The sequence below is a fragment of the Podarcis vaucheri genome (genome assembly GCF_965113315.1).
Source record: "Podarcis vaucheri genome assembly, chromosome: 5".
In the NCBI taxonomy this organism is placed as follows: domain Eukaryota; kingdom Metazoa; phylum Chordata; class Lepidosauria; order Squamata; family Lacertidae; genus Podarcis; species Podarcis vaucheri.
Genome location: NC_138763.1, coordinates 77539750 through 77565236, shown reverse-complemented (window position 1 = coordinate 77565236; position 25487 = coordinate 77539750). Strand labels below are relative to the sequence as shown.

At 43.8% G+C, this 25487-nt stretch overlaps 1 protein-coding gene across 1 annotated transcript in view; it reads left to right on the top strand.

The window, feature by feature from the left end:
- Positions 1-6560: 6560 nt before the first annotated feature.
- PHYHIPL (phytanoyl-CoA 2-hydroxylase interacting protein like) overlaps positions 6561-25487 on the top strand; it is a 131131-nt gene continuing 112204 nt past the window's right edge. Inside the window, exons 1-2 of the mRNA XM_082222440.1 lie at positions 6561-6685; positions 7532-7637. Of these exons, the coding sequence (XP_082078566.1) occupies positions 6576-6685; positions 7532-7637 (216 nt within the window). The 5' untranslated portion in view covers positions 6561-6575. The remainder of the gene's footprint in view (positions 6686-7531; positions 7638-25487) is intronic.

Sequence of the window (25487 nt, the reverse complement as noted above, 5' to 3'; positions counted from 1 at the left end):
ACGAACTAAGTAGCAAACAGATAAAACAAGATAAATAAATAAGGAGTAGCTATAATGTCCTCAGTTTCAACTACTGCCTGCAATATAGGCCAAAGAACACTGACATATTTCACGAGGCTTTGTGAAGGTAACCGAGATAATGTATGTAAAAAGTTTTGGCAGCCCAGAAGTGCTCTAAAAATGCTGCCATTGACATTGTAAAACTGGAATCCTTTTGAGAAAACATTTAATTTCCAATGACATAGGTAGAATGCTTACTATAAAGATCCAATTTTTTTTAAAAAAGCACTCCAAATTCATATAATTAATCCCTACATCAAAGGAAGTTACTCTCTTTTTTTACATGCCTTTAATCTCTCTCTCTTTCTGCTTTTATATTTTGGCATTCTTTGTGGCAGGAAATCATTTGCCTCCATTACATTCAAATCATACACTGTTTTTACTACCTGTATCCCTGGTGACTCAGCTTTTAAAGCAGGGGTGGGGAATTTGTGACCCTCCAGATGTTGTTGGACTACAGCTCCCATCATCCCTGACCACTGGCCCTGCTAGCTAGGGATGATGGGACTTGTAGTATAACAACAGCTGGGGACCCAAGGTTGAGAAACACTGTCCCAGACTACTGATCCTGCAGGCTGGATTGATGGGGGTCAGAGTCCAACCACCCCTACAGGGCCAGAGGTTCCTAATCCCCTGCTCCAGAGTCTTGTTCCATGGAACCGTCCAGGGTGCTACCACCTCCACACCCCCAACCCTGCCACTTAGGGTGCCATACAAGTGCCTGAAACATACAACGTTTTGGTTTGAGGCCTGAGTCCCACCTGCAACACTCTGCCGCTAATTGTGTCCCATTTTCCATCACATATAGACATTCTAAAAAGAGTGGTCTCCTCCATAACTGCAACCTTATGATGTCGGAAGCAGCACCTGCAGAACATTTGCCTTCTTCAGAGTTAGAATTGTAGAGTGCAGCAGATCCAGCCTCCAAGCCACACACCGCTGCTGCTGCCACCGCAGCAGCAGGCTATGCATTCCTTGAAGTCCGGATCAGCTGTCCCTGTGATCTTGCCACCTGAGGCAGTCATCTCACTTTGCCTCATAGGTGGGCCGGCCCTGATTGTTGGCTCACTCTTTCGGCCTGAATGCACTGTTTTGAAGTCGTATAACAAAATTCTACATTAGGTAATTATCCCACAACAACACTCCCAGAGATGTGAACTTTACCACTCTCTCCCCCGCCCCTTGAAGTTTTGCAATAGCTATGGAAGCAGGGCCTTTTTTCAGCCAGAACTCACTGGAACTCAGTTTCGGCACCTCACTTTATAAGAGGCATTCGTGGTGAGTTCCGGCACCTCTTTTTCTAGAAAAATAGCACTGACTGGAAATGTGCAAATAGGGATGTTAAATTTAAGTGCAGACTGCTTCAGTCATTCTTCATACTTCCGCGCTAGCTCCTTGTAATATATCAGCGGACTCTTTTCATTTGCTGCTTCCACACTGAATGGCCCCTTTGTATAACAGTGGAATAACCTAGGGGTTAGTTGATTATTGCTTGATTACCCAGCCTTCCTGAACATGTGAACAGGATGAAATGAAAAGCTGGGGAAAGAAGGGGAGTAATCATGGCTCCAAATATTCATATTCAGGGGAATTCCTTCTAATTCTCTGCAGAAACACTCGAGTTTGTTTTCTCTTTCCCCTCAAGCCACTTTTGTGAGCACATGTCGTGAAAGGTCAAAGGAGCAAAGATGATCAAGGAATGTTTTGACCTGAATGCATATTCATCTTTCTTGATGAATTCATGCAAGCACGTTCTCCGTGGCTCCAGCAAATCTGGCAGAGAAGGAATTTTTGCTCATTCAACACAAAATCTTTTTGAAAACAATCTAATCAGTCTGATTTTGGGGGTAGGGAGGCTGCTAAGACATGAAATAATCATGGAGGGGAAAGGAGACTTGGGGATATGTTTGTCTCTTTCCCGACTCCCTTTTGGAGTTTCTCAAGTAAGGAAGAAGCTTCTGAATGTGTTTTCAGGAAATGTTAACTGTCTATGAGCAGACTGAAAGTCAACCCTTTTTCCCTATCCCTTTGAAAAGTTAGTATTGTGGGGGCCACCAGGGGGCGCATTGGAAGATGGCCGACAATAACATCTCTCCGACCCACACGAGGTAATTAAGAGGCTGCTATGGGAAGTATGCAGCCTTCCTTGCCCCCCAAGGGGATGGGGGGGACTGCCTTGCCAGCGGTGTCCATAATGCACCCCCGGATTCGAAAGAAGGGGGTGTGGACACTTGGCACGAAGCCCTCGGTGAAGTCAGCTCTTCCTGACGCTGTCTCCAATTAGCGCACTGGTTCGCATTACCTTGAAATATTTAATTGGAAATATATAATTGGAAAGAAGCTATTGCACATACATCAAGTGGAGATCGGGAGTAAAGACTGCTGATTAATGGGATCTCTGTGAGCGGAGCGACGGGCGTGAAAATAAATCAAGTCAAGAATCAACATCAAGAGACTGGTATGTTGGAGTGAAACGGAAAGGGAGGGGAGGAAAAAACTTTTCTTTTTTTGCCTTATGTGAGTACTAATAATCCTCCCCTCCAGACAGAGAGAAGAATTGTTGCTATTATTAACCACAAGCAGGAGATTAAGAACTGTGGGGGGGGGGTGAATTATTGATTGAAGAGAGGACTGGTGGAAATACCGGGGAATGAAAGGAAAGTTTTATGACACAGTTAAAAAATGGAGTTTTGTGAAGACAGGCTTGCTTAAGGTGGATGAGAGGGAGGAGGACCAGGGTCATTGGAATGTGAATGTATGGTTATCGGAACGTCATCTTGACCTGGCAGAGCCCTCTGAGATATAGATTCACAAGCCTGTGAATCAACGGACAGACAGTGGGAATGTTTTTAACGGAGGTGGGGAAATGGCGTCTGTCCTTTATGTGATATGATTTTTGGAGAGTGTAAAACCCACGCAGGAGATGTTTGTCTTTCACCCTCTTGTGAAGATTATCAGAGATCACAAAGAAAGGAATATATGATAACAACAAGAAGATGAAGAAAATAATAAAAAGACTATCTGGACAGAACTGGATAGAACTGTTTGATCAAGGCAGCAGCAAGAGTAATGTTTTGACCCCTTTCGGAACTTGAAGTATGGGTACCCCCAACAAAAATTTTAAAAATCTGGCTGTATAATTTGGATTTAATGTGATTTGGAATTAATGTGATTTGATTGGCCTGTTAATAAAAATTATATTTTTTTTAAAAAAGAAAAGTTGGTATTGTGTGAGAAAATTTAAAATCAAGCATTGGCCCTGTTGGCTTCACAGAAATTTAGCAGGTAAGCTTGCCTGAAGCAGAGCAACAAATACTGTTTCCCACTCCCCCAGATCAAGGTGCAAAGTACCCAAAGCCAAATGAGTTACTTTGCAACATAATTTTTGCAAACTTCCATGAGCAAATCAAAGCCATATGTGTGACCCCAGGGGGAAGCACTAGATCACACTGTCAGCCCATGCATGTGATCTTCACTGGGTTCCAAGCCAACCATTCGGCCCTGTAAGCCCCCCATTGTGATCACATGGAAGCTCCTGAAAGAGAAACAGAGCAAAATACAGTGAGAATGCATGCTTCCAGGTACAGTGGGGTAGACAGCAACATTAAAGAGAAATAGAGCAATCTTCGTTTAGCTGGAAAGTCCACAGGTTTCAGCATTGCTATGATGGGGGTTTTTGGTTTTTTTGTGGCAGGCAGAGAGTTAGGGAGATAGAGGAAGGGAGAACTGATAGGCGAGTAATTTAAAACTATCATTGAAGAGCTCTGCCATTTCTGAACTGTCTTGCGCAAACAGAGGGCTGAACAAAGGTGCCTTTTCATCTCCAGCAACTCTGCTGCTGTGTCACAGAGGGCAAAATCAGTGACACTTTGAAGTCAGGGACTATTCCTTTGGAAACAGCTTTCAGCCCTCAGATTCTATTATGAAGATTGACAACGTCCTGAGCTTTCAGGAATGACGCCGTCAGTGTTCAGGGCAGTGGAGTGAGCAGGTGAGTTTGTGTCTATCTGGACAAGCGCTTGCAAACAGCACCTTTTCCAGGCTCTTTCTTTGTAGCTGTTTATGAATTACTTTCTGCACAGATGGATTTTTCTTCAAACAAGTCTGAATGCCAAACGTTTTCAGAATGTTTTTCTTCAAGCAGCTTATTACATGTTTAAACATTTCTTTCATTTGCCATTTATTTATCTTGTCATCTGAAACAATGAATTATAGTTGTTTACCTTCCTGGAAGTGTAATGACACATAGCCCCTGATTTTATTAGGAGTTTGCCGGAGTTTGAGTAGTCCTCTTGACTATAGTACTAGGGATGTTCAAAGATTTCATTTGGCCCACATTTTCCTAAGGGAACTGAGGGCTTCTTCAGATGCTCTTCCTCATGGGTTGTTCCCATGGCATGTGCAGAAAAGCCATCTCAGGTAAAGCAAACACTGGTAATAACTACCATTTCCTCATGCTATGCTGCTCAGGCATGGCTGCTAAAAGTGGGTCAGCGTGCTCACATATGCTGCCAATGTGAATTGGCACTTGGGATCAGGAACCCCTCCACCTGAAAGATTTTACAATATCCCCAATGGTTCCCTGATTAATTTGCTTGCCATGTTACTGTAGGCAGAAAGGCAATGGCTTGTCTTTCAACTTCAAAGCAAAAAAAGTTTCTGTTCAGCCCCTGCTATGGCTTTTCAATGTACATAGAAAAGCCTGGTTCTACCCAGAGAAAAAACTTTCGGAATATGCCTCTGAGAATGTGAATGGCTAAATTTGGGCTGATTCAGGTCTTATATGAAGTAACATGCAGAGCCCTGCTATACATTGATTGAAGAACTTACCTTTTTAAAAGCAGCAGTGCTACTTAGCGATGGGTTCATCTGTCTCTTTCCAATCTGTCTCAGCTTCATATCTGTAAGTCTGTCCAATGCCCGTATTGTTCTGCAGAATGAGGAGGGGGTGGAAATCTGGCCCAGCCTTACAGCTCATCCTGCAACACTCTTCACTGCGGTTTGTCCTGGTAGAGTAATTTAAGGGTCAGGCTGTTAAACTAAGTGATTAGCCAGAAAGCCTGCAATCGCATATCTGCAAAAACCAATATACCTTTCCCCAGTGATATTTGTTAGTGGGGCTTAATTGCACCATTTCCACCCTGAGTTATGGAACATTAACTTCGCAAATTTTCTCAGAAATAAGGCAAAATCATTTGAACTTCTAGAAGTAATGAGTTTATATTAAAAAGTGCCTCTTGGCAATGAAACAAGCCAAATAAAGCCATTTCTTAACATACAAATCTGGAATCAATTTGGAAAGCGTTGAAAGCCGTTTAAAAAATTAGGCTGTGTTTTGTTTAGTCAAAAATGAGTGTGGTGTTATGAGAAGTAAGAGAGGAGGGTTGGAGAGATGCAGGCGTGTATCTGTGTTATGTCTGACCTGTTGATGACAAAGTCTCAGGGTTTCCAGAATCAAGAGAGATATTTGCTGGAGGGATTTCAGTGTTCCTGCTGTGAATGGGGGCGTAAGCTTGGGAAGAGATCTGGCTGGATCCAGGGAGAGCTGGGCTTCCCTGTGTGAGATGCAGGGAAGTTGGAAGACAGGAACAGGCAGGAATGGAGAGAGAGATTGGGAGGAGAAGAAAAGGGATTTCTTATTCAGCATACTAGTGAAAGTCCATAGCAGACATAACATATTTTCACCCTGATCCAACTCCGGTTGCACTTTTGAAAACGTTTTCTATGTGTCAGTAGAATATGGATGCACATTTGAATGGGATAGATGGCATCCACACTTGAATGAGCATCAGATTTGCATCTGTGCTCCTTGATCCAGCAAATGTAGCTCTCTTTAATGGACTGGGCTGCCAAGAGACACTGCTCAGAATAGCCTTCGTCTGAAGACTTACTCCCTGACCGTCCTTCTTTCTCACTGGATGGAAATGGTGCTCACCAACTCCATTCCAGATGGTGGCTTGGAACATTTCATGGAAATGGTGCACAGAGAGCATTGCTGCCCATTGGTGGGACTCCAGGGCTGTAGGCTGATAACAGATTGAAGATTTCTAAGGACAGGGTAGCTAATGCAAACGGGGCAGCGGACTACAGAGAGATGGGAGCAGAGCAGCCCCCCCCCCACCCTCATCGTTATGACAAATGGTACTTTTCAAATGGGACCCTGATGCACCACATAAACTGATCTTAGATGTGGAGAAGGTTGTGGCTTGCATTGCAACCTTAATTTTATGTTTACCATATGGGAAGCTCTTATCGGTGCCAACCTCTTTCAGTGGGGAAATGGAGCATGTGCTTAAATCTCTAACACTGAAGCTAGTGGGGCTCTATCAGCTGGATCATGTCATGGATAAATAATGTAGTTGTAGCAATCTTCTCCCATAACTCAGGAGATGATTTATTCCTTCTTGTGCGATGTAGGAGTGTGATAAGGTTTCTGTCCAACATGTAACATGCATACGCTACACGGAACAGTGCAATCTCCTGCTTCTGGGCAAAGGAACGGTGAACTATTGAATATGCAGGCGCAACAGCTGATCACTTTACAGCTGACAGGGAGGTATAGCCAAATAGAGAACCTTTTGATCACCACCTATACAATTTGTGATCAAGTTGTCTCCCCTGCCAGGTGAGTATCACCACCTATACAATCCAGTGCAGCTTCAAAGATTTATCCTGCATTTCCCCCTCTTCTCCTTCAGTTATGAGAAAATAAATTGCGCCAGAAAATTATGAAAGGAGAGCAGAAACTTTGGTGAAATTCTCATGGGGAGGTTGAGGGGCTAGCTACTGTGCACCTGACAGCTGTTCATTGCTTAAAAGCCAGTGTGGTGTAGTGGTTAAGAGCGGTAGTCACGTAATCTGGGAAACCGGGTTCGAGTCTCCGCTCCTCCACATGCAGCTGCTGGGTGACCTTGGGCCAGTCACACTTCTGTGAAGTCTCTCAGCCCCACTCACCTCACAGAGTGTTTGTTGTGGGGGAGGAAGGGAAAGGAGAATGTTAGCCGCTTTGAGACTCCTGAAGGGGAGTGAAAGGCGGGATATCAAATCCAAACTCTTCTTAAAGGAATCGGTCCAGGGGTTTTTTTGTTTTTGTTTTTAAAGGTAAATGGAACAATTTCCCATAAAAATATAACAAGTGATCCCACCAGTTTCAGCTACTCAGTAACCAGTCTCCCTTGTCCCTTAAATCTCAGGGGAAGATGTCATAAGGTGACATTTCCCTTTGGACGAGTGAATATGTCAATTTTGGTCTCTCAGTTTCTCATTTTTCCATATTTCTTTTTGTGAAAGTCCTCATGAAAATTCACCAACATCTTAATGTGAGTTACTTGGCTGGAGAAGTGCATTGCAAAGTTCAGAGAAGTGCCAGTTTTGAACAATTGCTGCATTTCTAATTGCAAATTAGGTCTATTCCCCTCTGAAAGTGAACCGAATCACATTTCTTCTTCCCTCATCTCTATATTTCCCATAGGGATTTTCAAATCGGGAAAAAGCGCAGGACCTGGGAAGGCTGCTGTGTTAAGGAACTATTTAATGGGAAGAAAGACCAACAACCACAGTTGCATCACAACAGTAAGGTATGTTTCGCCCTGCACCCACCAAAATTATAAAGAAATACATTTTTTAAACCCCAAAAGTGCCACAAGGAAGAGGCAGTAAAGATGCAAGCCTCCTTGGCAGGAGAAGAAAACTTATTGAGGGAATTGGAGGACAGGTTCTTTTGCACAGCTAGCTGCACTATACATTTAAAAGCATCATCATACACTTTAAACAGTCGTGGCTCCCTGCAAAGAATCCTGGGAAATGTAGTTTATTAAGTGTTCTGAGAGTTGTTAGGAGAGACCTGTTCCCCTCACAGAGCTACGATTCCCAGAGTTCCATGGGAAAAGGGGTGGACTGTTAAACCACTTTGAGAATTGTAGCTCTGTGAAGGGAATTCTCGGCACCCCTAACCAGCTACATTTCCCAGGATTCTTTGGGGGAAGCCACAGCAGATTAAAGTGGCGTGATACTGCTTTAAATGCATAGTGCAGACAGGGCCTAAGTACAGCCCACTAGATGGATGGCACCAAGGGAACCAAGTCTGGAAGATGTGCAGAGCCAGTAACTGATCGTAAGAGGCTGCCTGCTGCCAGGTGAGGCAGTTTGTTGATCTGCACAGAGGATTCCCCATGCTCTAGGGCAGAGGGCCTTTGGTATCACTCACTGTGTGGTCCTTTTCAACTGGAGATGCTACTGGGGGAATGAACCTGGGCTGAGCTGCAGTCCCTCCATACAGATTTTTTTTGGGGGGGATGAAGCATTTCTTTTAGGGATGAGTAATTCTCTCGCCGTGTTGACATGTTGTGTAAACAATTCAGTAGGAGAAGATTTTTAAGGACAGATGGTGTTGACTTTCAGCTAATTGTGGTTTAATCCCATCTTCGAACATAAATGCTCACATTTATTGATGAAGTGCAGATCAATTTTTTACCAGCCAGTCTTTCCTTTCCGGTTCTGTTTGGAGGAGCATTATCCCAACATGACGGGCTGCTTACAGAGTTTCATTCTTCAATGCACTTGCCTGTGATAGATTGCTATTCCTCCGTCACTTTTCTTTCTCCTTCTCTTTGCCGATTTCGTTTTCACATGGTTTCGTTCTGAGTTTTCTGCATCCCGGGGAAACACTTCCCACAGATGACTCACCCATAGCGAGATATAAGCCTCAAGAATTGGTTTAACCCCTTATGCATACAGGCTCACAAGTCTATCTGCTCGCAACAATACACAGAGACCTCTAATCCAGAAATAACAGGTAGAAGGCAACATTGCTGGATACAGTACCCATCCCTTAAGAGCTGATAATCACTAGGTCTGCAGCTGAAAACATGGACTCTCTCTTGGTGTCCTTGCTTGGTCCCTGGTGCAGCAGCAGACGTCTCTGTGGGACTTTGCTACGTCATGGTGCTGGGTTTTTTGTGGGGGGTGGGGGAGGTCACCAATTTGTCTATCTGGCTTTCTAAGTTTATGGATTTTTTAAAAAAACAACAACAACACACAGCCTCTAATTGGCACTAGAGCTCCCAAGTTGGTATTGCTGTATATGTGTTTGAGGGGGGTAACAATAACATGAGAGCCAGTGTGGTGTAGTGGTTAAGAACAGTAGTCTCGTAATCTGGTGAACCGGGTTCGCTTCCCCTCTCCTCCACATGCAGCTGCTGGGTGACCTTGGGCTAGTCACACTTCTCTGAAGTCTTTCAGCCTCACTCACCTCACAGAGTGTTTGTTGTGGGGCGGGGAAGGGAATGGAGAATGTTAGCCGCTTTGAGACTCCTTCGGGTAGTGATAAAGTGGGATATCAAATCCAAACTCTTCTTCTCTCTTCTTCTTTAGAAATAATTAGTTATATTTATGAGTGTGATGGCCCAACATACAGTGGGAAAGTTCTGGAAAACTACTATGAAAATGAGTTTTTTTAGTGGACATGCCACATCAGGCAGATTTTTCAAGGAATGGAATGTTTCCTTCTACCAGCATATTTTGCCCTTTTACAGAATGGCATGAATGTGAAGCAAATATTCTGGATGCATCTGGGCTGGCAGAGACCACCTTACCCAAAGAATGAGATGCAGCTGGCATTTCAAACTGTAAAAGGCTCACAACACGTCCGTGCTGTGTCAACACATGTCCTCAACACTTTTCTTCCCTGTGAAAGTTGCTTCTGTTTTTCTGCCTTGTTTGCAGGGCGCTTTAGAATTTCTTTAGAATATCTTCATAATGTTGGTGAACTGCCTAGGAAAGAATGTTGGCACCACATGACTTATTGCTTTGTTAGGAACCAAACACACTCAATTCCTTGGAACAAATGAGAGGCGATCTGTTATTCACTATTTAATGTTGCTGGTCAATTGGGTTTAGATTAGAACCGGTGAGGTGCTCTATTGCAGCTGTCCACACATTTGAAACTGGAAATTTCACTTTAACAAGGTCATATAATGAGACACAGTAAGCAACTAAAAGAACTGATAGCCATTTGTGTGATATTTTTCCTGTAGTTTCTCCCTTGGTTTCCCACCATAGTTTTCAGTGCACTAATGGTATTGGTTCACCCTAATAATTTTGGTTCTTGTCCAAGCAGTACTTCTATTCTGTATGTTGAGTGTGTGCTGTTGGATTAAGTGCAATTATAAAAGAATGCACACAATGAAGTTGAAACTTAATTCCTCCGTACTTCCCCCTCCTCTCCCCCAAACCCCAAATGTTGGTCATTCTTACTAGAAAAGAGCTTCCTATTCTCAGCTATCAGATCTCTTTGTCCTGCTGAAATCAATGTCTGACTATTGTACTTTCTACACCTTTAATTACTGTACTTTCAATATCGTGGATGAGTCCAGAGCAATAGGTTGCTTTGAAGAATGTGAGCAGAAAGCTTAATCGATGTCACAGGAAAAAGCATGCTTGAATGCTCACTAGTTTTCCCTAGAAAGTTAAAAGGCGAATGCATGTTTTCTGACTGAAGCCTATTCATGTACACCATCAGCCTGTTTTTTTATATGTAATCCATGATATCTTATATATATATTTTCTTATGAGGCTTGCCTTGAATAATTGTATTTTCATATGCATGCTATTTTTTTTTATAAAACAACAACAACAATGCAAATTGCATCTGATGCTCTGCTTTAAAGCTTTTCTTGTAGGCAGCCTTATAAATGTTGCATAAGCTGTCAATATCTTTCTTATTGGTGTTTTTTAATGAGTTCAGCAAGGCATGCCGTCACATAGCAAGTCAATTTATTTTATCATGCCAAATTTTCTGCCTCAGGAAATTCATTGCTGTTTTCACTAAAGTGTTTTTTACGAATCTGACCTATTGCCAGGGGGTTGGGCCTTAAGATCTGAGATTCTTTACCTCTGAAATTCCATAATCTTCCTGCCACCCAGTGCAGGGTTTTAGGATCAGATGTCCAGAGCCCTACTCAGCGAAATGAACAAGAGAGTCCTAAAATGCAGCATGTGGACGAAGTATGTGGATGGCAGGGACTGGTTGGACACAGAGGGATGGTGGGAAGAACTAGCTGGGGAACCCCCAAGGGAAGAAGGCTCAGAGGCTGGGGAGTGGTAGTGGGACAACAATGAGTGGTCAGAGGGAGAGGAGGGAGAAGACTAGGAAGAGGAGGTCGGAAGCTGAAGAAGCAATAGGGCTTAGTGAGCTGGGAGAGTCTGTGGCAGAGAGAAGTCCAGGATCAAATGCAGGAGCTGAAATAGGAGAGTAGGTTGAGGGAGGCCAAGAGGCAGACACGAGTCAGGCTGGTGAAGAGTCACCAGTGTCTCCTCCGGCTGCTGCAACAAGCTCCCCTCCCCTCTTGTCTCCCAGAACCAGAAGAGGCATGAAAAGGGCAGAGGAAAGGTTGGCTTCATGCAGGTGCAGTCTCTGATTGCTTGGGGAGAACGCTGGAGAGGAGGGGAGTGTGAGGAGGCAGGGACTTTCAGTCTCAACAACTGATTCATGGGGCAAGACCTACGGAAGTTGAGCTGCTGACACTCCACCAAAACTGTGCAGATGATGTTTTTGCTAATAAAGAGATAAGCCCAACTTGCATGGTACAACTTACTGCCAGCTTACTCCTGACAGAGAAGATATGACTATTGCCTTTTAAAGAAGGGAGAATCTCTAACTGCACCACTGCTCTTGGGCCTCAAAGACTCTTCCATTAGGTTCTCATAAAGCAGGGGTAGGGAACCCTTTCCAGCCTACCTGGCTGTTGTACCAGTCGACAGGTGAGCATTAATATTTCGCAGCAGAGGAATTCACTGCAGCTGTTGTGCTAGCAGAAACTTGTTGCAAACAGATTGTCCAGTCTATTGCACACCAAAGTTACAACCCACCTGCTTATGCATTCTCTTGCACAACAATGTTCAGCTGGCACAAAACATTTTGCTAGCAGAACAAACGTACCAATAAGTGACTTTGGCTTAGCACTGATGCAACCCTTTATTTTTCCTTATACAACCTGTATTTTAAGGAACACTTGTCAGACGATTCTGGGAGATAGTCCAAGGCACACACTTGCTCACACAAGACACAAGCATGAGCTGAGAGTGTGCCACGAAACATACTCAACCCTCACTCTCACTTGCGGTTGGACATTGCAGGGGAAGATCAGGAGTGGGAAGCCAAGCTGCCTTTCAGAGAAGTTCTCATGCCCTTGCATACTTTCTCATGGAGGAACTTCTGGTAAGCTTTCAAGGGATCAGGGCTGTATTTTGCCACAGATAGCAAAATGTCTTGGGGGACAGTCATGCAAGTCATACAGAGGTTTGTAAAACACACCTGTCTCTTACAGTCACTATATTCCTGAGAGGCTGAGTTGAGGAGCCATCCTGTCAAGCCGCCTCAATATCAGCAAGACCTGCTATGGGCATCTGACGGGATATTTTCCCTGTGGTGTTGTTTCTCCGGATATAAAAACCCTCTCCTGAACATGTAGTGTGTGTTTAATTCCCATGGAGCCACGCCTGAGAACACAAAATGCATTTTCTCTTTCTGAGAGGTTGGAACAGAAATGCTTTTAGGGAATGACTGATGCACAAAGCCAAGTCCAGTGTGTTATATAATTTCCCATTGATCTGCAATCAATGCTTCATGATTATGTGTGGATGAAAGGGCCCCTCCTTTGCCCTGAAAGTGCCTGTAATCAACAAGATACCAGAGTATGGGAAATAATCTATGCTCTATTGATCCCAAGCAATGGCAGCTCCCTCATATTCCCATCCACATCTGTGTGCATATAAAAAAGAGAGAAACTATATTCTTTCCTGCTCACCTCCCCCCACCCTGTTTTTTATTTTTAAGGATAGTGGTGTTTTAAAAATTTTTCACAGTGAGGGATTGCTTACAAGAGAAATCATAGGGATTTTGAATGGTTCATGATCCCGGGCTCATATCAACAATCATGAAGCCAGCTAGTGGCACCCAAGATGTTATACCCAGACATCACTCAGCTCACTGTTTTTGGAACATTGTATGTTTGCAGTGAATGCCTGTGTAGCCAGTATAAAGGCAATGGTTTGCACTGGAATTTCTCCCCTGGTAAAAAGGAGCCCCTAGTTATCCAGGGTCTCATATCCCCCCCCCCTTTGAGTTTTGTATGCATTGCCAGAGTGGGCTCCCGAAGTGTTTAACACAAGGTAGATTGGAAAGTCAGAACAACACGTTTTCCCCCTCCTTACATGCAAAAGATAGATCAAACGTGCTCAGCACATTAAGGGGCTGATATCTACAAAGAACCAACTATATTATACAAATCCTCACACAGACAGACACACAGAGACACACACAGCTATTTCCCATGGAAACAGAAATACAGCCGGCCCGCCACTAACATGAGGGTTCGGTTCCGGGAGTCTGAGCCCAAGTGCACAATCACACAAAGTCAGGAACCCCCAGAATTGACCCTTACTGCTTATCAGGCTCTAGGAAGGTTGCAAGAAGGCCCAGGGATACTCCCAGAACCCCTGTTCCTCCTTGTGCTCCACCAGGGCCCTCCTGTGACTTCCTCAGAGCCCCTTACGGAAGGGAAACCCCCTGGGTGTGTAGGCGCAGGGAAAAGAAACGAGAGTGGGGACAAGCAGGTTTACCCTGCTCTCCATTTATCCCCTCCTCCCCATTTAAGGTTGAAATTGCACATGCAAAGTGAGTGTAAGTTGCAGGCCCACTGTATATAAAACTTGTTAGCAACTCCACTCAAGTTTCACCTTCCCTAGTAGAGACATCACCTTGCCAACAAAGGTCCGTATAGTAAAAGCTATGGTTTTCCCAGTAGTGATGTATGGAAGTGAAAGCTGGACCATAAAGAAGGCTGATCGCCGAAGAATTGATGCTTTTGAATTCTGGTGCTGGAGGAGACTCTTGAGAGTCCCATGGACTGCAAGAAGATCAAACCTATCCATTCTTAAGGAAATCAGCCCTCAAAGGACAGATCCTGAAGCTGAGGCTCCAATACTTTGGCCACCTCCTGAGAAGAGAAGACTCCCTGGAAAAGACCCTGATGTTGGGAAAGATGGAGGGCACAAGGAGAACGGGATGACAGAGGACGAGATGGTTGGACAGTGTTCTCGAAGCTACAAACATGAGTCTGACCAAACTGTGGGAGGCAGTGGAGGACAGAAGTGCCTGGCGTGCTCTGGTCCATGGGGTCATGAAGAGTCGGACACGACTAAACGACTAAACAACAACAACAAATTCTTCATAGACTTTTTTGTGCAAATTTCTTTTAAGGCTCTCCCGCACTTTTTACACTGTTCCTGCTGAGCTCACTAGAGCCCTTAACGCAACACGCTTCCCCTCGTAAGGTCACCAAGGGTAAATAACAAGTTCTAACATTGTGATGTATAGCCCCATATTTAAGAAGCTGGATTCCAGTATCTGATTTCAAGGAAGCCATTGAAACAAGCAGCAGATGGTTATGATTTCCAGTGGATCCAACATTGGCTGGTGGATCTACAACATACAGCCCACAAACTTGTTGTTGTCCACTCTCCACCGCCTGCTTCCGTCTGGCGCACCCACTCGCTCTGCAAAACTATAGTTTGGTCTTGGATAGCCCCAGCAGTCTCCTTGCGTGGCGTTCCACACAAAGAGGTTTGCTTTATTGCTGGCTGGGTGGAGGAGAATATGAGCTCCTTTTCATACAAAGACAGATTGGGACTGATTTGCCAACCATTCATCGAAGTCCGAAACCGGGAGCCAAATTCTGCCATCAAATGCTCAGTCCTTTTGAAATCAGAGTTCCCTGGGAAGAGGGATTGACTGTTAAGCCACTCTGAGAATTGTAGTTCTGTGTGGAGAAATCGGGGTCTCCTAACATCTCTCAGCATCCTTAACCAGCTACATCTCCCATAATTCTTTGGAGGAAGCCATGGCTGTCTAAATGGGAAATATACTCCTTTAAATGCATAGGGCAGATGGGGCAACAGTTGTGGAAAGCAAAACTTGAGAAACAACCATACATTTCTGTCTGCAGTGGATATTTTGGGCATGCTTCAACCTTGCCTATCAAGCTCCACTTTTCAGCCATAAGGGCTTGAAAGAACCATATGCTACTCTTACTAATGAAAGCAGGGATTAATAGGATTTTAAGATGCTTTTTTCAAAAAAAAAAAGAGGGGGAAGCCTTCATCCTTGAATTATATAGCTTTCCCCCTTTTTAGGTGCATTTGGCATAAAAATTAGCAAAATGGATTATGACTTTCAGGGGGCTACCACACATTCCCTTCTCAAAGAGCTAATAGAGGATACAGTAATAGAAAATATAGATCATCATTAGTGCATTGAGGTGTATGTTAGAGGTAATTATATAACTGTAAAGTAAATAAATGCAAAGCTTGGGGGAATAGACTAACAAATAAAATGAATTAATAATAATAATAAATAATTCTCTTCAATGCAGCACTGTAACAACAGAGAGAGAGAGAGAGAGAGAGAGAGAGAGAGAGAGAGAGAGAGAATGAATTCATTTTTATATAGAAACTGCAGGCTGGTTTATGAAAGGCAAGCAAACACCATGCATGTGATTCCAGCTAAATTTCCAACAATTTGTAATAAGAGCAAATATTTATAGGGGCTTTAAGACAAATGTTTTACAGTATTGAAGTAAGAAGAACCCAAATCTCAAGCAAAATGATACTGGGCAGCCTGGTTCTATAATTTTCCTGTGGCTGCTGTGGCAGGTAAAGGGAGAGCCAATCTACATTTCACTTTTAAAAATAAGGTAACATGAGAGGTAGAATAAATAAATATTATTCGGTTTTGCTTTTATTCAAGCAAAAGTTCAGGGCATGAAAAGGTTTTGTGCCCATGTGAAAGGCCAGAAGTGAAATCACATACATGTTTATTCAGAAACAGTGGAGCTTATTCCCATGCCAGTGTTCACAGGATTGCAGCCTGATTCATTTAAACTGGGCCAGCAAAGGAGACATCCCTGCTTCAGTGGTGATATTGCTCATTCTTTTGATCTGGAGTCCTTCATAAAAGCTTGGATAATTTAATAGGAAAGCAATTGAATTCATTTGGGAGTGCTGTGATAAAATCAGTGCAAAGCTATCCACAAACCAAGATTATCGTAACAGATTTGGCTTATGTTAAATGGGCCTGTCCCTATTATTTTGCTTAACCTGGTACCTGAGGCCACACTATGAGAACTTAATGGCTAGAAAACTCTGGGCTTTGGAATTATTGTGCCCATCAGAAGATGAGGGCAAAGGACAGGGAAGCAGACTGTAGCACAGGGGTCAGCAAACTTTTTCAGCAGGGGGCCAGTCCATTGTCCCTCAGACCTTGTGGGGGCCAGACTATATTTTTTTGGGAGGGGATGAATGAATTCCTATGCCCCACAAATAACCCGGAGATGCATTTTAAATAAAAGCACACATTCTACTCATGTAAAAACACGCTGATTCCTGGACCATTTGCAGGCTGGATTTAGATTTTAGTTTGCCTACCCATGCTGTAGCAGTTTGAATTAGGGCAGAGAGAGATTTCGTCCAGGAGCTGGAGATTCAGCTGGAGTCAGCTGCTATTGAGATGTGCCTTCAGGTGGCTCACATGACCTTTTTAAGACTCTGAGAGGTACACTGACTGAATGGTAATTTGAACTCCCTTTCCTTCTTTTTCCAAGTTGGAGTGTACTGCTCTGTTAAGTGTTGATGCGCTCTCTTCCATCTGTGATGCCCAAAGTAATTGCCCTCATACCCCCCCCCCAAAAAAAAATTGCCCAGGGGACTGCAACTGTTGTTTTGCTGGAATCTGACGCAGGATTAGCAGCTGTTGCTGCCTGCTTTAGGAGTCTGTTTGCTCTCCAAATGCACTGTTGGATCTTTGTAAATAAACATCACATATCCCATGCTACAAGGTTGTTCAGGGAAGTAGGGTGAGCTCTCCCATTTTCTCGTGTGTGTGTGCGTGTTTCACAAATGCTGAATGTTTGGAGGGAAAATGCATAAAGGAATTGCCTGTTTTCTTCTTGCCCTCTTGTAATTGCAAAGGAACGAGGCATCATTCAGTCATTGAAGTTCTCTGCCAGCAGTCATTGAAGTTCTCTGCCAGCAAAAAGCTTGGGTTATAAAACATTCTCACCCCTGGCTTCATGTTGACAATGACTCAAGACCAGCCTTATTAGGAACATTTCTGGCATTCACACAACTTCTCCTATTGAGTGGCTCCTTCTCCTTCCTCCTCCCCTTAGAAATGAAGAGAACTGCAAGAGTCGTTTGATTAGAGCGGAAGCAATTAATGGCAAAGTCTCTGTCTAATGTTTCTCTTTTTTCCATTCAATTGTCCTCTAATCCCCAAGGCATTTCCCACATATTCCAGTGGCTTTTCAGCCTGAAATTCACCTGATAAAAAATTCTCAGATGGCAGCTTAGCCAGAGAGGTAAAATGTCATTAACGACTTTTCAGAAACTGTATGGTGTGCAAAACCAGTCGCTAAGAAATGGCTAGGGCAATGTGTGTGTTCTAGAATGCTATGCAGAAAATAAAAAGGCATAAATTTGTATTACGTGTGTGTAATGTACTACAAGGATTTGGGATAGCTGGGCTGTTTGTTTGCTTGTTGCCCTGATTCTGTGGTTCCCAAACACAAGTCATAGCTGAGAGCCACTTGGACTCCAAATCAGAGAGGGACCCAGCACAGGGAAGGTATGGCAGCAGTTGTCTCCCTCGACACCAGGATACAGCAAGAACCGCTGCCCAGGGGCTGTAACACCTGCCACCACCAGTGGCGGAGGAAGAGGAGTGGGGGGGACGCAGCACCCCCAGCAGCGCGATCCCAGTGGGGTGCCATCACGGCTGCCCCCCGCCCATGCTGGGCACCACGCCACTGCAGGCGGTGTGCCATGTCCCCGCGAGAGGCGTGCCATGCCCCCAGGATGCATGCCATGCCCCTGGGATGCATGCCAGCCCTGCCCCCACCTGCTCTCCACCCCCCAGTGCCGGAGCATTAAGCCCCACTACTAGCCTCCACACAAGGGTGGCAAGCCACCTGCCCAAATCGAGTACTTTCCAGCCGACACAGAGCTGGTTGTGATGAACCATCATGGTGGAAATGCATCCAATGGGGACTGGGGTCATCAGGTGGTGGTCCCCTCCCCACAGCCCCCCTCCACATGAAGGGTTGTGGGGAGGAAGGGGAATCTGCTGTCCCAGGCTGACCAAGCATGCTGGACAGGTCGAATCCTCCAAGCAGGCTGCACAGACCCTCCCTGTTGACCTCTTAACGGTTTTGCAACCTCTTCAGCTCTCTCTTTAAAGTTCTTTCCTTTGTGGTACTTGTTGGCGACCAGTCTTGTGCCAATATTGAGCCTTAGATGGAATTTACCACCCGCTTGGGAGCTCAGGAACTAGTTGATCACTGACATCCCAGGTCCCCATCCAACAGTCTACTAACGACACCTCTCAAGTAACTATGAGCTTTGGCAAACACCTCTTCATCAGAGCTGTTCATCAGCCTAGCAGGACACTCCTTATTTGCTTCTAGTGGCAACTCTGATTGAGAAGGCATTGTGCCTGGTGTCCTTTTCGTTCTTGTACTCCTCCTCGTTTTCTGCTTTTTTGCAGGGGAAAGCTAAACTCCTGATTGCTGCAATAGGAAATAAAATTGAAGGAATGAAGATACTGGTTGAGTAGACAGTGAGGCAACTATCTATCCCCCACCCCCATAAAAAACTATTTATGAGAGGACTGGCTTTTGAAGAAAATCCTGACATGCTGGATTTACATGACAAACATTTTAGCACCCTCTTTTGGACCGCTTTCATTGGAATTCTTTCTCAAATCTTCTCAGCTATAAGGGCAGGCAACACTGAGGGAAGAGACTCTTTCTGTAAACTTTGTTAATGTCCTTGAACTGCCCAGGAACTTATGTAGAAGTTGTGAAGTTTTATTCAGGGGTTGTTTTTTTAAAACAAAAACAAAACAAAAAACCCACACATACACAATCTGGAAATGGAGCAGACAATTTAGTTCCTGGGATTTGGGATACACTAAGCGGATATAAGAAATTAATAAACCAGTATGACTCTCCCTACAGTACTTTTTTTAAAAGAACAACAGAGAGTCTTGCAGCACCTTTAAAGAATAACAAAACTTACAATGGCATGAACTTTTGTAGATGTACTAAGTCTACTTCCTCAGATGCATGAAACTGATTCAGGTCTATGAAAGCTCATGACTTGGATGGGAAACCTGAGGCCCGCCAGATATTTTTGCTGAACTACAACTCCCATCATCCCTTACTCTTGCCCACACTGCCAAGGGCTGGTGGGAGTTGGAGTCTGGCTATGTCTGGTTCCCCAGCCTGGCCTACGCCATTAAAAAAAAAGGTCTCAAATATTTTCTAAGGAATTATAATCAAATGTGGACTTAGATTGAAACATGACTTGTTTTGAGCAGAAGTTCTTCATGAAGGACAGAACCTGCACAGTCCTTTTTGAGCTGCAGAGTTTTTGAAAAGATCTTTTAGTGAAATCAGAACAAGAGAGATGATAGGCACAATCCATCCAAGATTAAGCGTATTTTGCTCCTATCCATTTCCTGCAAGTGAGTTAAGTGCACACTAGAAATCTTCTCACATTATCAAAAGGTCTTAATGGGGCTTAACTGGATTTTATGCTCTGCATAGGTTCTGAGCTTCTCGTCAAAATTAAGACACTAATATTGCTAAATGAGTGATGCAATATTCAGATAAATTACAGCGGGTGCAGGAGGCAGAATCATAATGTTATTGTAAAATTCATCTTTTCTGTACCTGAGAAAATGTGTTGTTGGCCAGCACATCATATGGGTCATGCATTTGATTGCTTTATAGTGATACCAGGGTTGCATTTATCTTTTTGTCCTATTGTGAAGCTGATTTTCTGTACCACTGACTGCTTGGTGAGGTGACATTTGCTTTATCCAATGATAAATGGTACGTAGCCACTTGGAACCCCTCCTAAAGACCAGGAGACTTAAATATTATCGTTTAAAAAATTAAAAAAGAAACCCTTTGAAATTTCTTTCTGCTGAGGTACAAAGATGAGAACTGAAAGTCAAATGTTCTCCATGGTTACTGATCGACATAAAGGGCCGTGTCTAAAATGGAGAGTCATTTGGGATTAATGAGGGAGAACAAAGAAGAGCTGTGAAAGGTGCAAATGGGCTAGCCAAGCTCAGGGGCAGCATCCTTGGTCATTACACATTCCTTCTTAGCTGCTCGAAGTTTCAGCAATCTTAATGTAACAAATTATATACTCCTCCTTTTTGTTCTCAGCACAACTCTTTTGCAATAAAACAGACCCATGAAAATGTAACTCCTATAGTTGTGCAACTAAACCCCATAAGATTTGTACATTGGAACATTCCATCCATTGTCGAGAGACAATGGAGGGTACCTTCAGGGGTGAAGTCAAACCGCTGCATCAGTAGGAGTGAAGTGACCTTCCCTGGGCAGTGTGTTTGGAGCTAGATGACCCCCCCTCTCAGCCTTGCTGGTGTGGTCCAAAGGAAAGCAGAGCAATACATTGGGCACAAGCTTAGTTGCAGGAGTTGCTGGAAGAAGGTGCCATCCAACCGTCTGAGTGACGCCACTCTGGATTTGTGTAGGGCTTTCTCCCTAGCCTTTTCTTCTCCTGAAGATACCTTTATTCTTATTCTTATTCTTATTCTTTGTATACAGTGGTACCTCGGGTTAATAACTTAATTCGTTCCGGAGGTCCGTTCTTAACCTGAAACTGTTCTTAACCTGAAGTACCACTTTCGCTAATGGGGCCTCCTGCTGCCACCGCACGATTTCTCATCCTGAAGCAAGGTTCTTAACCCGAGGTACTATATCTGGGTTAGCGGAGTCTGTAACCTGAAGTGTCTGTAACCTGAAGCATATGTAACCCGAGGTACGACTGTACTGCCCTATATCTGCAGGTCTCAGGGTGGTTCACAGAATAAAATCAGAATATAAAACCACAAAATACATAATCAAAACAAAAACCCAATAGCTCCCCCCAACGCACTTTTAAAGGACATTGGATATATGATGAAGGCACCAGGTGAACCTCCCCGGGAGAGCATTCTCTTGCAAAGCAGAGGAAGTTTAGGACCAGAGTTTTCCTTCTCCTAGATAGGCTGCCTTCCCAGGTTGATGAGCCCCGTCTTCCCTTCAGTTCCCTTTACAACGTGAGAAAACCACCTCCTTGACCATTGGTCCCACTATTGTTCTTGTCTGCTCAGTCCACTGGAGCCTGTCTTTGTATGCAAGGGAAGTACACTGGAATTTGCCTTATATTGTTATATTGAATCTGCCTTGAGATTGTTGTTGTCTGGAGGTTTTAATCTTTGTTGTAAGCTTCCTTGAGCTGGGCAGAGGCGGGATATCAGTGCCTGAAAGTCTGGTGCCTAGAAGTCAGGCCAATTGCAGTCTATCCAGCTCAGTATCACCTATGGTACACTGATTAACAGCAGCTTTCTAGGGATCCAGACCAGGGACATTCTCAGCCCTACCATGAGATGATGAAGATTGAACCAGGGACCCTCTGCTGGGAAGCTGAAACTCTAACACTGAACTGTGGCCCTTCCTCCAATAGGGTGTGGTGCTGTAATTCAGTGGTAGAATACATGCTTTGCATGTAAAAAAAAACCCCCAGGTTCAAAACTTGACATCTCAAGCAGCAAAATGGAATCTTCTGCCCCTGTAATGAGGTTTTGCTTCTGCTGCTATGAATATTACATTCCTTATAATTTCATGGGGGTGCTTGGTGTTTGTATTTTGTCCTGGTTTTTGTTGTTGTTGTCTGGAGGTTTTAATCTTTGTTGTAAGCTTCCTTGAGCTGGTCAGAGGCGGGATATCAGTGCCTGAAATAAATGAAGTCTGGTGCCTAGAAGACTTTGGTGCAAGTCCATCCTCCTGTGTGGGTCGAGTCAGCAACGTTTAGCATCTAATTGCTGTTCACTGGCTCATGTAGAATGAATTGGATACGCCAGGTCTCAGTGCTTTCTGTAATCTTGTGTAGTCATGGGAACTGAAGAAACCCCTCTAGGCTGCTAGATTTCAGACCATTTTTAGCTCACTATGTCTTACTCTGGAAAATCTATTGAGACATTAGTGACCAGTCCCTTTAGGTTAGTCATGACATAATGTTATCCTTGGAATAGGGTGGGTTCAGTTATTACTGAATTATTACGGTTAGCTTCCACGAGACATTGTGAATGTTTCAAAGCAAATCTGTGTGGTCTAATCCAAGCACAGCATATCTGATGGGGCCACTGAAAATTGTTTTCCTTACATTTGATTTCCATGTTCAACCACAGCCACATCCTGGAAGCATTGTTATGTCAGGGGGAAATGCAGGATGTGACACACAGGTGACAATGCAGTAGCTGTGCCACACACACTGTGGCATTCTAGGTAGACCTTTTATTGATGCTGTCACTCTCTGCCACATCAAATGAGGTAGCTTGACGGCATTTCTGCCAACCTAGGGAGATGGCTTGGGGTCATGAAACAGGAGCAGCTTTCCATGTAGAACCTGCACACGCACACATGCGTGCATGGACTCAAGTGTGTCCTTAATTCATACCCACACTAATTTAAAAATCCCTTTGCTGATTGAAAATGCTTCCCTGTGTGAGGCAACCCAGGGTGTTTATGTGTTGGGGCAGAAAATAAAAATGGTGCCTGTCAGGATGCTGTCAGTGGCTCCCACCTGGTTGCCCAGGAAAGTATAAAGACAAGGGAAAGTTTCCTATCGTCCTTTATTATTTCAATCCTTACAGAGAGAGGCTATAGAACTCAGCCTCTTGGATAATGACATTGTCCCAAGTGAATCTCCACCCCCCCCATCTTCCCTCTTCCTCATTTGTCATTCTCATCACCTCCTCTATGGGTGCTTCTAGATGCCCTCTGTCTTTGAACAATTTGCTCCCCAACTTTTAAGGCTTGCCAAGTTCTGAGAGATGGAAAGTCTGGAATGCTTTCTAATGTCAGCGTGTCAGCCGGGATTGTTCTGGCTCTCCCATTATTTTTCTCTCATCTGCTTCTGAGCTGTGACCTCCCTCAAACCCCTGTTGTAAATCTATACTGCCTTCCTCTTCCTCCTCCCTGGAAGGGTCAGAATGGGGAGGCAGTCTCCACCATTCCTCCTCTGCCCGGTCCCTGACATCACCACAGCTGAAATAAAAATCTAATAATATTGTAAATAATTGACAGCTTACTTCTCTCTCTAATGGTAGTCCAAAATCAGCTGTCTGATGTGGGTCACCATCCCATGTCTAATTGTAGGGCACATTCTTTCACTTTAGATGAACCAGTTGTTTGTGTGTACCGCCCTACTCAGCATATAATATCTTGTGGTAGAAAAATAATAAAGTGGGGGTAGTAGGAAGATTCAACTCCTCCTAAATTGCAGCCTGAGTTTGATTCCCTTTAAGGTCAGTGGAAAGGCTGACACTGATGTCTATTTTACCTATGAAGTAGATCCATGTAACCTTTTTCAAAAATATTGCCATGACCTTTCTTTAGTGCAAAGGATCATTTTATTTTATCTAAAATAAGCCTTCCTTGACATTTACACATTGAAACTGCAGTGAGTTGATAATATTCCTTCAGGGAGGCTTGTCTTTCCTAAATTTGATAGCAAAATGTTGTGTTTGGTTGGGCGTGATTCCTTTTGGATTCACCTTCCATGACTTTCCTTGAGTAGTTGGGATTCTTCTAAAATATTTCAGGTTTCCCCATTATTTTAGCTTTTCTTTTATGTGGCTTCCTTTGCGTTCTCTTGCAACAACATTGAGTCATGGTTGTAATTATTTTTCACAGCTAAAGGATGACTTTCTGAATTGTCCACAGCAAATGCCTCCATCCCTTGCTGCTTGTGGTCTTTAAAAAAAAAAAAAAGATGCAGAGGGAGATTATCTGTCATTAGGGATGTGGAAGAAATTCTACTCAGTTTGCATTTAAAGCCAAATCCATCAGAGTTGTGCTTTCTGAAACTGTATTCAAACTGAAACACAGCCAAAAGTCACACTTAACTGAATTTTGTGATGCAATTCTCCAACCAAACAGTGTTTACAAAAATGGATATATATGGGGAAAATATGCATGGAAGTCAATATATTAGTGAAAATGACATGCAACAATACATTATTTTGTGGGAAATTGTAAAAATGTGTACATTAGTCAAAAAAATGTGTTTTAACAAGTGAAATTCACACAAAAATGCTGATGAATTTTCATGAAGATTTTTTTATTTAAAAAAAGTTCACAAATTGCTGCGGAAATGCAGAGAACTGAATTTGCGGTTTTGAAATTGAGAGAACCAAAACTGACACATCCTTCTGTACCTACCTATCACAGTGTTGCCATTATGACAATGAAGGGGAGGCCCTGTAGTCCAGTGGTAGAATACATGCTTTGAAGGCAGAATATCCCAGGATCTTTCTCCATTTGAAGGGCCTCAGGTTTCCTGGGCCAGCCCACACATGAGGCAAGGTGAGGTAACTACCTCAGGTGGCAGGTTCAACAGAGGCAGCAGATCCTGGTGTGACTCTTTCTTTTCTCCCTTGTTCCTCATGTAGGTCATCCCTCACCCCTTCCCTGACAGCAGGGGTGCCAGCTTGAATAAAATACTGGGGAGGAGGGGCTAGGTAATCCCCACCCCACATAACTGATCACATGATGGGGCTCACCCACACCATTTGAATGACATTACCCATCAACTTTGGGAGTGGCAGGCCAAAGGGAGCTCGGCCCATAGGAGTCGGCTCCTATGCCTGGCATGGAGGGGTGCCATTTTGGAGTCTGACTCAGGTGCCAAAATGTCTTGGGCCAGCACTGCAAGTATCAATCAGGGCTAGCAAAATCTGCTGCTGTGGGCAGCATCGATCTGAGTACATAATGACAGACTACATTGACTTGCTCCATATCTGACATCTCCATATATGCATTTGCTGGTTGGCCACTATAATAACAGGATGATGGACTAGATTGCCCATTGGCCTGATCCTGCTGGCTCTTCTTGTGCTCTTATTACTGTTCCTACCTGCAAGGTAGTTTCAGAAAGTAATGAGGAGGTAGGGTTTTGTTTGACCTCAGAGCACAAGTGATCCAGCAAAGTTTGGGTTTAATCCCAATGCACTTCAGTTAGAAGGCATGTGTGAGAATCCTTTAAAGGTTGAGGCAACCATTGTAGGAATTAGTGAGCTAATGTATGTGAAACACTCTGAATACTCCTGGAATGAAGCACTATGTAAATGCTTAGTGTTATTCTTTGTCCTTGCCTTTGGTTTTCTAAAAACAAAACCCTGTGAATGTACTGTTTCCCATTCTGAGTGTCTGATTCACTCAGCTGCTCCTTCTTCTCTTGCCTGCTGAAACTCTTTTAATTGTTGAACTTTTGAACTCCCGTCACAAATTGAA